A 14,787-nucleotide genomic window follows, 5' to 3' on the forward strand; every position below is an offset into this window, starting at 1 on the left:
AAACCTCATTAGAGTTTCACAATAACAGTAACTTCAGTAACAAAAACGAGTCTAATCAAACAATGAACTAATCTAGTAGCACAAATGATGAAGAACAACTTGAAATCAGCACATTTGAGTCACCTCAATTCAGTCTTTCACTTTTTTAAGCATTTCCGTATACATACTGTATATTATGTATTATTATTCTGTATCGCCATACATTTGAACATCTTTTTTCAATCACTTTCACCCATATTTTCCAGCATATCAGATTCCACCTCTGCATTTCTGACAGTCTAACCAGTCAGTGGGGTGGGGTGGGGTGGCGGGCTCAGACATTGACCCTCTAATCCCCCGTGTGTGCTGCTGAAAGCCAAACGTTTAAACACAACAGACAGCTTTATCTGAAGGTCGAACCACTGCCATTTGATGTTTCTGACCCTACTATATCACCTATTTTAGCACCTCTGGTGACTCAGCTGGTAGCTGTCCTACATATCGTGCTTCATAGTGTCCTGGATGTCCTGAAGTGTCCTGGATGAGAAGGTGATTGGCTGCAATCTACCACCCCTCCAGGACCTGTATGGCTCCAGGACTCTGAGGCGTGCAGGTGAGATTGTGGCTGACCCCTCACACCCCAGACACAAATCTATTGAGACCCCCCCCCCCAGTCATTCACTGAGGAGCGAAACCTCATGCAGCTTGCCTCATCAACAAGGCAAGACATTTTTATAATATTTCATATTTATTACCATAAATATTTCTATTTTTGTTTCTTGACTCTTGCATATTTTCTCTGTTTATCGTTATAGGCAATAAACCTGATTCTGATGTCCTGGTTTATCCGTCAGTGGGGCAGTAAACTCTATAACTGTTGGATAGAGATCTGTTATCCAATGTGGAATCTGCAGTGAACAGGTGATTAGATTTGTGTCTCCAGGTTTTTCGGGACAGGCACTTGTGTTGTCTCGAGGGTGCAGATGTATTTTTAAACCCTTTCTTTAAATGGTCTTGTTGTAGTGTGTGTCCTGACAGATGAACTGAAGACAAGGCCAGGCTTGTAGCTTGACCTTTCCTTAAGTCAAGTGTTTGTTCCCCATACGGAGGGGATCCAGAGGAGGGGATCATGTTATATGATGTGTAGTAGTTTGCATTCTTTCCTTGATGAAAGATGACACTGAACTGGAAAAGAAGGGGCGAGGGCATTAGGAGCTAAATACTGAGGACTTCACACCCTACAAAATAGGCCTATATACTCAATAAAAATGTGATACTTGATCTCTTATGCTCCTGGGTGTGCTTATTTGGAAGAAATACAAATATAGCTGTCTCCTCAGCAATGTTCTCAAGAGTTCAGCCATTTGTCACTGCCTCGAGTCTTACTGTGGAACAGCCTTTGATATAAAGCATTTCCTTGGTGGCCTTACTCTCCTGTCTGACAAAAGGGCACTGTTATTTACAGCTCTCAAACAGGAGTGCAGTTTTGCAAGTAAAGTTCAAATATAACAAATTGGTCGACTGATGCTTATATCAGGATATCATAGTTTTAAGATTTTTTTAAATTCCTATTGTTTATTTTCAGTGTGTCAAATCTTACTGTTGTACTGTGTAGCTTCATACAGCAACAACTGCTGCAACTCAGCACTGTTTGATTTCAGATAAATAAAGACAATTTTAAATTACAAATTAATAAGACACAATTAATGATAATTTTTTGTCCAATTTGACACTTCTGTGATTGAACAAGTCTTAGGTCTCAAATAAAAAGTAATAATGGAATGAGAAATGAAAATACAACATGGGAATCATGATGTACGATACACATTACATAAACAGATTGGGATAACATCGTGGCAGATGTAGTTTTATACTACAATAACTAGACACAGCTTGATAAAGTGAATTTCCCAGAAACTCAAGTCAGATTTCTTTTGTAGTTAAAATTATAAGTAATAATAAATAAGTCTGTTTTGGGCTAATTAAGTGATTTAAATACCTGATACTCCTGATTAAAGTACTTCTGCAGTATTGCCACAGAGAGGTCACAGATTTGCCCACAATTGAGATATTAAAGAGGAATCTAATCTAATCTCTGATGGTAGACAAACATAGATATATCGTCTCATATTATCACGTTTCCCCACCCGGTCTGGAAGAATTTATTAATATTCCTTCATCCAGATAAACTCATCTTTGTTTTTTCCTTTCATTGCCAATTTAGTGAAAAGCAAAATTTTCACTTTTTGCTTACATCTATATTCTGAAAAGACTAATCGCCTATAAATGTATTTCTAATGGTATAGTTTCCTAAGCAGAGACCGTCGCTGCCTATACAAGAGCAGACGTATCCCTGTGTGTTGTGGTTCACTAATAGGTCTATTTTCATCACAGGACCACAACTTGACATGGTGCAACATATGTTTTGAAGCACATAAAGAAACTGTAAGGTCACTAGACTGTCAGTAACATTATCACCACAAGGTGAAGATTTGCAGTTATCGTAACCTAAAGAACTTTTACGTGATAACAGGCGACAGTTGACAACAAGGTTATTTTGAATTATGAAGCTGCGCGGCTCAAATTTAGACACAAAAAAACATCAGTTCATTTCCAGTGCTACGAACAGCATTTAAATTTATGTCTCCTGAAAAACATGATAATTTGTCTGATTTCTGACAAGTGATTTTCTTTGACTTGGTTAAATGTATAAAGAATGTCATTAATTGTTTTTAACTTCAGTTTTTAGTACTAATTCATGTAATGTATGTTCTCCCATTTTGGTTTTGTGAATGTTTACAAAGTGGCTATGATAAAGGAATCTTTGTATGTAGTTGATGAAATAATGGAGCGAAATTGTTTTTTGTGTGATTACACTACAGTATATTCAAAATAATCCAGAGGGGTTTTCAGAGACACTGCTGGATTTGTGTAAAAATATTGTCAAATCTCTGTGTACAAGCCTTATCTTAAAGTATATCACCTTACATTTGAACTTTGTATATCATATATCATTTGTATAAGGAATTAAGTGACACTAACAACAAATACAAAAAAAGGCATTCAATTGCTTACAGATTTATTTCTTGTTACACTCGACACATCAAACAAAAACATCATATTGTATGATTTCTTGCTCTGTGTCTTGTCAAGATTGATGCTCATTCTTCAGCCTCCTTTCCCTTTAAATCAAAAAAGACAGGCAGTTTGTGGTTAAAGACCAGATGTTCAGTCAAGATACTGAAATTATTTGTATAAATATTATTGTAGAGTGTAATTGATAGTGAATGAAAAGAAATAAAAATGAATATACCCTGACGATTTCACGGCTTTTGGCTCTCAGCTTGTTGACCTGAGACTCTGCGATGTCAGCTCGCTCCTGAGCCTCCTCCATCTCGTGCTGCACCTTCCTGTACCTGGACAGGTGAGTGTTGGCCTGCTCCTCCTGGAAAGCACGAAGTTAAACCAGTTGTATGAGATGTAAACCACACAGTCATTAAATCATCACGCCGTCAGTCCTCTGGTGTTAGAAAAGGTGTTACTGGTGTGACGCATATTTGCGTTGCATGTGTCGAATACTTCACACTCACAGCTTCCTCAGACTGCCTCTTGTAGGATTTCACTTTCAGCTGCAGCTTGTCCACCAGATCCTGAAGTCGGGCAATATTCTTCTTGTCCTCCTCAGTCTAGAGGCGGTATACAGTATAGTCCGTTTGAGACCAACACTAAAGCGAATACCATCCTCCCATCGTGTTTTAGGAATATCTTCCAAACCACTTGAGAGCACACAGCACATTCGCACAAGACTGACAAGAGCAAGGACAGCCGAACAGGCTACAAGTACTGAAGATGTGAATTAATGCACAACAGCAGAGAAATGTACATATTTTCATCTTTACCACTTGGCACGAAAAAACACTGCGTCTCTCTGTCAATCAAGCTGCCTGTGAGAGAGTACATGCAAGAGCTCCTCCTCCTCCAAATTTTCATCGTGAATATGTGTTAAACATACCTATGAATGTCACACATGTGGTCATACTAATATAAGTTCATAAGCACATGTATTTATAGCTGCATGTTTATTCTTAGCTGGGGTCGACTCTATAACACTGCAGCATGTCAAGCAGCGTTGGAGCTTCAGACATATGATGGTAATTCATGCCCTCTAGGGGTTTGTAATGTATCCTACATCCAGTTTGTCTTCAGCAGCACAAATTATAGAATTGCTTCAGAAAAATATGATATGATAACAAGCAGTTGCTTCACTGTTTGATTAAATTTTTAGGTGGACAATGTATAATTTATGTTTTGGTTCTCTGTACCTGATAAGTCAGTTCCTTCACTCTGCGCTCATATTTGCGGACTCCTTTCACAGCTTCAGCTCCGCGTCTCTGCTCAGCCTCGACCTCGCCCTCAAGCTCTCGGACCTTGAAAATAAGAAGTTCAGATTTTATGGTGACAGGACCGAATATGTTTTTAACAGGTAAGTAATATAAAACATAGTTTCTCTGTAGTGAACTCACCCTAGCCTCCAGTTTCTGGAGCTGCTTCTTGCCGCCCTTCATGGCCAGATTCTCAGCTTCATCCAGACGGTGCTGCAGGTCCTTCACTGTCACCTCCAGGTTCTTCTTCATCCTCTCCAAATGAGAACTGGTGTCCTGCTCCTTCTTCAGCTCTTCAGCCATCATGGCAGCCTAAACATGTAGTAATTGTAAGAAGGCCAATAAGCAGAATGATCAGGGAAAATGAGGCCTAGTTTGAAGTGTAAAACAAAAGGTAAGATTACTACAGAATATTGTTCAGCTGTAAATATAAAACAATACATATTAAGTTATACTAGAATTATAACATCCATAAAGTCAGTGTCATATTTTTCATCAGTTTCTTCAGTTTGAATGAACAAAAGTCTGTGTTATAAAACATCTCCACTACAAATGACATGAGGTCTGCATGTGGCTAGACTAGATCTCCTAGCTGCTACTACTGTTATATAACCAAGCTGCATTGCTAGAATATATGTATAGCAATATTTTCCAACATTGTTTTACCTACTAACTTGAAGCACTAAGCGCATGCTAAAATACAGATCTCACATCAGTGATGGCCTTCTTGGCCTTTTCTTCAGCATTTCTTGCTTCCTGGACAGAGTCTTCCACTTCACCTTGGATCTGGACAAGGTCGGCTTCCAACTTCCTTTTAGTGTTTAAGAGATTTATGTTCTAAAGGAAAAACAAAATATGGTGAGGTTTCCAATTTTTTATACATTCACTAAATTGTCTTGTATTTAGTGGTACTCATAAAATACAGTTATAATACCTGAGAGTGCAGCAGCCCCACGCGCTCGCTGGCATCCATCAGCTCCTGTTCAGCCACTTTGCGGCCTCTCTCCGTCTGCTCCAGTGCAGCTCTCAGCTCCTCGATCTCAGCCAGCATCAGGTTGTTCCTGCGCTCCACCATGGCGACCTGCTCCCTCATGTCTTCCTGACTTCGGAGAGCTTCATCAAGGTGCAGCTGGGCATCCTGAATTCAAGATAATTCAAATTCCATTTAGCAATTTACACCTTTGATATGACTTGTCTGTATTTTTGTACATATTCATGCATTTTTATGCCAGACCTTAAGCTGTCCCTGCACGTTCCTCAGCTGTTTCTGGGCTTCAGCTGCCTGGCGGTTGGCGTGGCTCAGCTGAATCTCCATCTCGTTGAGGTCTCCCTCCATCTTCTTCTTGACTCTCAGGGCATCGTTCCTGCTCCTGATCTCGGCATCCAAAGTGCTCTGCATGGTCTCGATCACTCTCTGGCTGTTCCTCTTGATCTGCTCCATCTCCTCGTCCTTCTCTGCGACTTTTCTGTCAATTTCATTTTTCACCTGGGTGAGCTCCAGCTGGACACGGAGGATCTTTGATTCTTCGTGCTCCAGTGTAGCCTACAAAATGAAAATGTAATGTGGAAAACTTCAACATTAAGTATTAAGGATACAGAAGTTTTAAATACAGTCATTTTAAATACCTCCGCCTCCTCTAGGGCAGTCTGGATTTCTGCTTTCTCGTTCTCTACTATCTTCTTCCCCTTTTCCAGTTCATGAATTGTCTTTCCTGATTCACCAATATGTTCAGTCAAATCTGTGATTTCCTCTGTTGAGAAAAAAAAACACATAATACATTAGTATTTGTTGTCAACAAAGTTTAGTGTTGTCATCATAGTATTGCATAAATTCTTTATCTCATTTTCTCTACTTCGATATTTGGAGTGTCATGTTTAGAAAAACAATCTAACTTAATTTCCCATATGCTGCAAGTTTTCTTTTTCCTCATTCTTGAATGTGACATATTTAGTAAATAATGTACTTAAGGTCAACAATCACACGCAGGACTTGTTGTCTTACGTTGCAGGTTCTTGTTCTCCCTTTTCAGGGTCTCCAGGTGGTCCAGAGCTTCTTCATAGGAGTTTTTCATTTTAAACATCTCTGTGCTTAGAGCTCGCGCCTCCTTCTGAGATCCCTCCAGCTCTGCCTGGCTCTCCTCGTACTTCTGCTTCCACTCAGCAAGAACCTGAACATGTAAGAAACAGGTAAGTGTTTTCTGTCACCTCACGTTCACCAGTTGAGCCAGTGCACTACAAAAATATCCAACCTTGTCAAAGTTCCTTTGCTTCTTGTCGAGGTTAGCAGCCAGAGAGTTAGCTCTCTCCACATCGATCATCAGGTCTTCCACTTCACCCTGCAGTCTCTGTTTTGTCTTTTCCAGAGAGGCACATTTTGCATTCACAGCCTCGATGGATTCCTCTGCATCCTGTAGACGCTGGGCAAGCTTTTTCCTGATAAAACATATCATGATGAGTTATAGAATCAATGAATGTGACAACAGTGTGATGTCAGACTCCTATGTAGGTGCATCCCTCCCAAACAACCAACTGAAAGTGTGCTCAGTGCTACAATGGAAGTGCTTAAATGTGTCATTGATAGTGTTAAGTTAAAATTGCAATGACTTACTTGGCCTCCTCCAGCTCCTCAGTGCGCTGAATGGCATCAGTCTCGTATTTGGATCTCCACTGAGCCACCTCGCTGTTGGCCTTGGACATCGCACGCTGCAGCTCAGACTTGGCCTCCTGCTCCTCCTCATACTGCTCTCTGAGCAGGTCGCAGTCATGGCGAGCCGACTGAACAGCATGAGCCAGGGCGTTCTTGGACTAATAATGACATAATATATAATGTGGCTAATCAAATTTCTTATCATTAAGAAATATATTAGATAATTTGTTGTTACATTAAACAAAAGCATACGGCAGTACCTTAACTTCTTCCTCAAGGTGCTTTTTGAGCTCCTCGATTTGGTGAATATAAGCCTGTTTTCCCCTCATAAGCTGTGAAACAAGAGACTCTTTTTCCTCCAACTGACGACCAAATTCCCCTGATTGGAAATACATAAGAAATTACTCAACATCTTTGTTTAGTGACTTGTGCTAATTACAGGTTCAGATTGTTTCATTATTCTCATCCCAGATGTTACACTCACCATTTTCAGTCATCAGTCTTGATCTTTGAACATTAATTTCATTTAATTGACGCACATGTTCTTCATTCTTGGTCTTTAATTCACTTAGTTGATCCTCAAGAGAACGGCACATTTTCTCTAGGCTACCCTACGGACACAAATCAACACGATGTTTCAGTAAGTCCACTGTAGTTATAATGCTTCTGTAGGTGATACAACATGTATTTGGTAATTCTTTAAATAAAAGCAAAATTTGTAAATTGTACTTTTGATTTGGCGACAGCCTCCATATTGCTGCTGAGGTCATCAATCTCCATCTTGTATTCGCTCTTCTCTTTCTCCAGCTTCTGTTTGACTCTCTGGAGGTTATCGATCTGTTCTCCCAGCTCTGCCACACTGTCAGCCTGCTTCTTGCGGAGAGCTGCAGCGGTGGCCTCGTGCTGCAGGGTGGACTCTTCCAGATCCCGACGCAGCTTCTGAAACTCGGCCTCGCGCTTCTTGTTCATCTCTATCTGAACAGACGTTGCTCCGCCAGCTTCTTCGAGCCTCTCGCTGATCTCCTCAAGTTCCCTGGAGAGATCAGACCTCTGCTTCTCCACCTTGGCCCGAGCAGCCCGCTCAGCCTCAATCTCCTCCTCCAGCTCCTCAATACGAGCCTGTGATGCAAAAAAAAGAGTTTATAGTCATGTTCAAATTATCTGTGTGCCTTACTTCAAATGCTCAAAATGTTTTGGGTCTGAATTGCTTCATCAATTCAATCACTTCCATGAGAAAGATTACTGTAAACATATATCTTTTTGAGACACAATCACAAACATTCAACAAACTTTCCCTCCACAAAGCCCAATTACATATCTACACATCACCTGCAGTTCCTTGATCTTCTTATGAAGTTGAACACCAAGTGCCTGTTCATCCTCTATCTTGCCGAGAAGTTGGCTCATCTCAAAGTCCCTCCTTTGTTAGCAAAAACAATGAAAAATGTTAGATGTACACAGTCATTTTGGGAATTGTGGAGGCCATAAATTACATTCTCATTCTTACATACTTTTTTATTTTCTCCTCAGACTGCTGCTTGTCATTCTCCAGATCCATTAAGGATTCATGGGCAAGTTTCAGATCCCCTTCAAGCTTCCTTTTTGATCGCTCGAGATCCATACGGAGCTTCTTTTCTTGCTCCAGAGAACCTTCAAGCTAGTGCATTCACATATAGTGTAATGAGTACCAGTGGAAATATAGAAAAAACTTTGGCGTTTCAAACAAAGACACAGCCTCTTACATCGTCCACTTGCTGCTCCAGCTTGGTCTTGGCCTTCGTCAGAGTGTTGACTTTGTCTTCCTCTGCCTGCAGGTCATCAAGGGTCTGCTGATGGGCCTCTTGGAGGGCTTTCTTCTCTTTGGACAATTTGGCAATAGTCTCATCTTGAGATGCCATCTCCTCAACCAGGTTCTTTACCTAAATATTTATTATAAATAAAACAATTTAATATTTGATCACAGTTTATTTCTGATAAGCACAGTTTAAAAATCTGAAATGAGACATGAACCTTGTTCTCAGTGGCATGTTTCTCCTTTTCCACTTTGGCCAGGGTGAGCTCCAAGTCATCAATGTCTTTCTTCAACTCAGAGCACTCGTCCTCCAGCTTCCTCTTCTTTGCCGTCAGCTCAGCATTCATTTCTTCCTCATCCTCCAGTCTCTCAGCCGTTTCTTTGACTTTGGCCTCAAGCTGGATTTTTGCTTTAATGAGCCCCTCACATCTTTCCTCTGCATCACTGAGGTTTTCACCTTCCTAGATTTGATATGACATAGAGTTAAAACAATATTTATTGAACTTTAAAAAGTGATTCCCTCTTTATTTTTTTTAACATACAGACTGAATTTGTAGCTGCAGGTCATTCTTCTCCTGCAGCAGAGAAACCATCTTCTCCTCCAGTTCTTTCTTCTTAGCCAGAGCCTTTGCTAGCTCCTCTTTGGTCTTTTCAAAGTCCTCCTTCATTTGCGCCATCTCCTTTTCAGTCTCGGCACTTTTCAGCAGAGGCTTTATTCTGAAGTACAGCTTCATCCATGGCCAGGTTTTGACATTCATGAAAGAGCGGATGTTGTACTGGATGGAGTAAATGGCTTCCCTGGTGACACAAGACACAGAAAAGTCAGAATTTTTCTTCTCTTGCCCAGTTTTATAGAAAACACACACTTATTTAAGACAAAAGGACAGTTAGGTGTAACTGTTTCTTATTGCTGCAGTATCAGTCCTTATATTCCTTATTGTGTGTAGAAATTAAATCTCGAAATCTTAACAATATAGAGAATTAAGAATTGATGCTAATGATGCTAATGACTGCTTCATTTACCCTCTAGCAGTCTACCCAGTGGCTTGCACTTGCCACGGCACTGAATAAAACCTGACATTCAATAACTATGACGATTTTAGTCAGGAATAAGACCAATCATCATTCATCATTCATTCCTAGTAGTCATAGTCTGCAGAGCTCGTGGAGCAGACTCCTACGTCCTCCTGGATCTCATTAGGATGTCAGACATATACTTTCCCCACCACTGCTACAGTATCTACTGAACTGAAATGTATTAATTATTAGCCAGGAGCGACCACTTTGAAGCACCCCTACATAACCTCTACAACAGCAAGCCAGCCTTCCAGTAACTTCATTCACACTTATAGCTCTTGGAAGTGTCAAGAATATGCTGCCTAAACAACTGACATAACCTAGTACCACAGTATATTTGTAACAAAGATACTCAGCCCACCTTCTCTGCATCATTTTGACAAATTCTCGTCTCATCAGGTAACCTCTGCAGAGAGCCTGAGTCATTGTGACCAGTTCAACCAGTTTCTCATCTCTCATCTCCTCCAGCGTACCCAGTAGTCCAGCCTTGAAGAATACCTGATGATAGATGTAATAACATTGACTTAAAACAACAACAACATTTTTTCACTACACAGTGATTTCATTATTATTAATGATTGTAATTAAGTTTGTTCATTCACCTTGGTATGGCCAAATCTGTACTGTGATTTGTCCACGCTTATGGATTCCAGTAGTTTCTCTGAGGCCTTCTTGTTGTCAATGAACTGTCCCTCAGGGATGACACTAGCATTCAATACTTTGTATCTGAAAGGATTTATTTAAATTAGATCATCAGAATGTACATATGTGGACTAAGAGGTACAGAAATAGCGACTGTACCTCTGCTTGAAGTCGCCATAGAGGATTCTGCTGGGGAAACCTTTCCTGCAGATCCTGATACCTTCCAGCACACCGTTACACCTCAGCTGGTGGATGACCAGGAAGTTCTCCATGAGACCTTAAACAGCAATAAGGACACCCAATGTGATCAACAAGAAGCCCTTGCACAGGTCAGCTGTTCTGTAGAGGTGCTGCTTTGAAACAGCAACTATGGGACGGACAGGCTAATTATAGATGAAGATGAATGTGAGGGGTTGGTATGGGTTCATGAAAATGACCTCTCTTATCTGAATTGTTGTGAGGAACATGGGACTTCTGTCCTACCTGGTGTTTTTGACTCATTGGGAATCAGACAGCGCACAAAGTGTGGGTGAGTGCTCCTTAAGTTGGTCATCAGCTTACCCAAGTTTTCCTGTTGGTGGATAAAACATTTATTATTTTCATAACGTTTAGATAATGTAATGTAATAGCACAAAAAAATAGAAAGGGTGGCAACTAAATGAGCTTCCCATTGAAGTTTCAGTTTGTAGAGGCTGAAAGTGAGAGGTTTTGTGCTGCTTCTGAACTTTAAACATATGGTTTTGGTTTTACCTCAAAAATGTTTTTTTCATTCATACATGTTTTACAGATAATCTTAAGAATTTGTCATTTTGCTTGCTTACCCCACAGTTTACTGTACCAGGAGACTGAACCCAGTCCACCCTTGTTGAAGCTCTCCCCAATCAATACACCACCTTAATCTGCAGTGCACTCAGGTAGCAAACCTGGCCTGCTCTACAAGAAGAAATCTTTCACTGATAAACTACATGCATACTTCTCATGTAAAGTTTTGTGTTAGGATGACCTATTATGAACAATCCCCTGCACAGTGAACACAGTCATTCATAGAAGTATATAAAAGTGACCATAAAATGTATAAAAATAAAAATTACCCTGAAGAGAGCTGATACTGTCTGGAAGGAGCCACCCTTCTTCTTGCCAGCCTTCTTTCCACCTTTGCCATCTGTAAAAAGCATTTACAGTCATAAATTATTTCCAAGTATGATGGTATTGATGTTGCTGAAAAGCTTTTTATAGTTTTATCTTAGAATAGTTTGGGGGTGACTTTGTATAAACCCCCTCAGCTTCACTTATTCCTTCCCTGTAAAAAGATAAACTATGAATTGTACTGGTGACGTCTGGCTGAAATGACCATGATACATTATGTTTCCCTCCATCCCACATGTCGTGTAGTACCTTAAATATAAACAACTATACCTTCTGTTGAGGCATGTGATGCATAGAGGTGAGCCAACAGCTTCACTGAAGACTTCTGGTAGAGCTGAACCACTGAGTCGTTCAGGGGATCTTTGTTCTTATCCAGCCAGCCAACAACATTGTAGTCAACAGTGCCAGCATAGTGCACCAGGGAGAAATGGGCCTCAGCTTTGCCTTTGGCAGGTTTGGGTTTCTGGAAGGGGGCACTTTTACCAAGATGCTGGTCATACAGTTTGTTCTTGAAGGTGATGTCTGTTGCCTTGGGGAACATGCACTCCTCTTCAAGGATGGAGAAGATGCCCATTGGCTGTTAACACAAATGACACAGAATAAAAATCCTGTCCTGTCATACTATGGACATGTTTTAATCATTGTTAAAACAGCCTCCTGTATTACCTTCTCAATCAGCTCAATGCAGGCAGCCAAGTCCATGCCAAAGTCAATGAACTCCCATTCAATTCCCTCTTTCTTGTACTCTTCTTGCTCCAGGACGAACATGTGGTGGTTGAAAAACTGTTGCAGCTTTTCATTGGTGAAGTTGATGCACAGTTGCTCCAAGCTGTTGAACTTGAGACAAGAGAGAAGATACAGTGTCTAACTTTCATTGTGCTGGTTCTCTCTGTAAAAGTGCAATATGCTGTTTACTTACATCAAAGATTTCAAACCCTGCAATGTCTAAGACACCGATGAAAAAGTTTCTGGGCTGCTTTGTGTCCAGCATCTCATTAATCCTGATGACCATCCACAAGAACATTTTCTCATAGACAGACTTGGAGAGAGCCATCACTGAATTATGCACCTAAAGATTGAAAGAGGTTGAGTTCCACTTATACGGAACAAGTGGTATTTTCATATTAATGAATACATTTATGTTCATGGACTAATATTTTTATGTAAATTACCTGTGGCACAGTTTGACCTTTAACCACCATTTCATTGCCGACCTTGACTCTTGGGTAACATAAAGCTTTGAGCATATCAGCAGAGTTCAAGCCCATGAGGTAGGCGATTTTATCAGCCTCTGATAAAAACAGAAACCACAAAGATCACTAAGTGGAACTCTGATTAAATGTATGACGTGAAAATAAATCTAAAAAAAATATGTAAATAGGAGTTTTACGATATTAAGAAATGTTACTCAAGCATTTACCCTCAGTGCCATCGGGCTCCGCCTGCTCCTCACGCTGCTTCTGCTTAAACTTCATGTTTCCATGATGCATCACAGCTCCAGTCAGCTTGTAGATGCCCATCTTTTCTTCTGAGGTGAAGCCCAGGATGTCAATGGCAGTCTGCAGAATTATTAATCAAAATCACAGATTTAATGCGACATGTTTCTTTTAGGTTGTTTATATTATTTTTGTCCTTCAGTTAAGGATCCTTTTTTACAAACAATGGGTTACTGTGTATTGTGCAGCGTGTGTACTCACATCAGTGGCAATGAACTCCTCAACATCATTGATGCTCTTGACAGTGATTTCACCATGACTGATCATGGGGAAGTCGTAAGGGTTGGTGGAGATGAGAAGTGCCTCTGAAATATATTTATTATATTTCATTATACAGATTCAGGTGAAGCATGTATTTATTCTATAAAATGATAAATGGCTAAACTGCTCACCTATCAGCTCAGGTTTGTGGCCTGTTGCGAGCTGATAGAAGATGTGGTAGCTCCTCTCAGCAGACAGCTGGAACGTCACTCGAGACTTCTCCAGCAGATCTGTAAAACAAAACAATAAGCTGGTTTACAGTTTGTCCTTACATCAAACCTTCTGGATAATGATAAGCTGGAAGCTTACATGTTTCAATATCAGCTGATGCCAACTTTCCAGTTGATCCAAAATGGATTCTGATGAATTTACCCTACAGAAGAATGCAGTTATCAGTGTGGGTGTATTTGTGACTCACTGTGCTAGTGCACATGGCAGTAAATGTTGTTACTTGGATCCTATCCTATGGGTATTTCCACTCGCACTACACACAGTTAAATGATCAAATCATAAAAACCTACCAAAAAAAGTATTTAGTGCATTACAAACAAAGACAGCATGCTTCTTTACATTACATTCTATAGTGTAAAGACAAACAACAATACTGAGGCGAACAGACCATGTTAAAAACAGACACTTTTTTAAAGCAGCAGGATTTTGTGAACCAAAACTTACAAAGCGGGATGAGTTGTCATTCCTCACAGTTTTGGCATTACCATAAGCCTCCAGCAGGGGATTGGCTGCAATGATTTGATCTTCCAGCGACCCCTTAAAACAATGTTGCATGACATGTGTTTGTATTTACATTTTCATAGATATACATATGTACAGCATATCACATTATTTACCTCCATTTTTCCAGGAACTGACTCACTGACCCGTTGAAATAACATTCATTTTGTCAATGGGATGATACTCTGCCTCTTTTCATTTTAGATTTCAAATTAATATTGTTCAACTTCTCTTACCTGCATCTTGCCAGAAACCTGTTCTGACTTCTTTCCTCCAGCCACTGCGATTGTCGCAAAGTACTGGATGACACGTTTGGTGTTGACAGTCTTTCCTGCACCGGATTCTCCGCTAGAATGCAGACAATTATATGACACATGTGTTGGTGTAAGTCAGACGTAATACAGTACGGAAATAATCAGTTATATCAGTCCAAATTAGGGCTCTTTTGCATTGACTTACGTAATCAGGATTGACTGATTCTCACGATCTGTTGAGAGAATGAAATTTGAACACACACACATTGTATTATTGCATTCATTTGTCTTAAATAGTATTGTTGCATTATATTTTCCATATTACAGCAGTCAGAGTGTCACCATAAATTGCATGTTTACCAGTGACAACAAATCGTTG

The 14,787-nt window shown here is 40.2% G+C and overlaps 1 protein-coding gene across 1 annotated transcript in view; it reads right to left on the minus strand.

The window, feature by feature from the left end:
- Nucleotides 1-14,787, minus strand: part of LOC139283161 (uncharacterized) — a 31,161-nt gene that overhangs the window by 15,565 nt on the left and 809 nt on the right. Inside the window, 39 exon segments of the mRNA XM_070903119.1 lie at nucleotides 1,085-1,164; nucleotides 3,293-3,424; nucleotides 3,570-3,665; nucleotides 4,302-4,406; nucleotides 4,503-4,673; nucleotides 5,045-5,119; nucleotides 5,121-5,198; nucleotides 5,296-5,499; nucleotides 5,596-5,786; nucleotides 5,789-5,844; nucleotides 5,846-5,904; nucleotides 5,988-6,112; nucleotides 6,364-6,529; nucleotides 6,611-6,794; nucleotides 6,970-7,166; nucleotides 7,269-7,387; nucleotides 7,493-7,619; nucleotides 7,738-8,127; nucleotides 8,338-8,428; nucleotides 8,520-8,665; nucleotides 8,751-8,927; nucleotides 9,019-9,261; nucleotides 9,343-9,598; nucleotides 10,239-10,375; nucleotides 10,480-10,603; nucleotides 10,679-10,785; nucleotides 10,992-11,090; nucleotides 11,611-11,681; nucleotides 11,936-12,242; nucleotides 12,332-12,502; nucleotides 12,585-12,734; nucleotides 12,838-12,956; nucleotides 13,086-13,224; nucleotides 13,363-13,466; nucleotides 13,554-13,652; nucleotides 13,732-13,795; nucleotides 14,098-14,190; nucleotides 14,391-14,502; nucleotides 14,614-14,641. Of these exon segments, the coding sequence (XP_070759220.1) occupies nucleotides 1,085-1,164; nucleotides 3,293-3,424; nucleotides 3,570-3,665; nucleotides 4,302-4,406; nucleotides 4,503-4,673; nucleotides 5,045-5,119; nucleotides 5,121-5,198; nucleotides 5,296-5,499; nucleotides 5,596-5,786; nucleotides 5,789-5,844; nucleotides 5,846-5,904; nucleotides 5,988-6,112; nucleotides 6,364-6,529; nucleotides 6,611-6,794; nucleotides 6,970-7,166; nucleotides 7,269-7,387; nucleotides 7,493-7,619; nucleotides 7,738-8,127; nucleotides 8,338-8,428; nucleotides 8,520-8,665; nucleotides 8,751-8,927; nucleotides 9,019-9,261; nucleotides 9,343-9,598; nucleotides 10,239-10,375; nucleotides 10,480-10,603; nucleotides 10,679-10,785; nucleotides 10,992-11,090; nucleotides 11,611-11,681; nucleotides 11,936-12,242; nucleotides 12,332-12,502; nucleotides 12,585-12,734; nucleotides 12,838-12,956; nucleotides 13,086-13,224; nucleotides 13,363-13,466; nucleotides 13,554-13,652; nucleotides 13,732-13,795; nucleotides 14,098-14,190; nucleotides 14,391-14,502; nucleotides 14,614-14,641 (5,392 nt within the window).

Source organism: Enoplosus armatus, chromosome 3, assembly GCF_043641665.1.
Source record: "Enoplosus armatus isolate fEnoArm2 chromosome 3, fEnoArm2.hap1, whole genome shotgun sequence".
Taxonomy (NCBI): Eukaryota; Metazoa; Chordata; class Actinopteri; order Centrarchiformes; family Enoplosidae; genus Enoplosus; species Enoplosus armatus.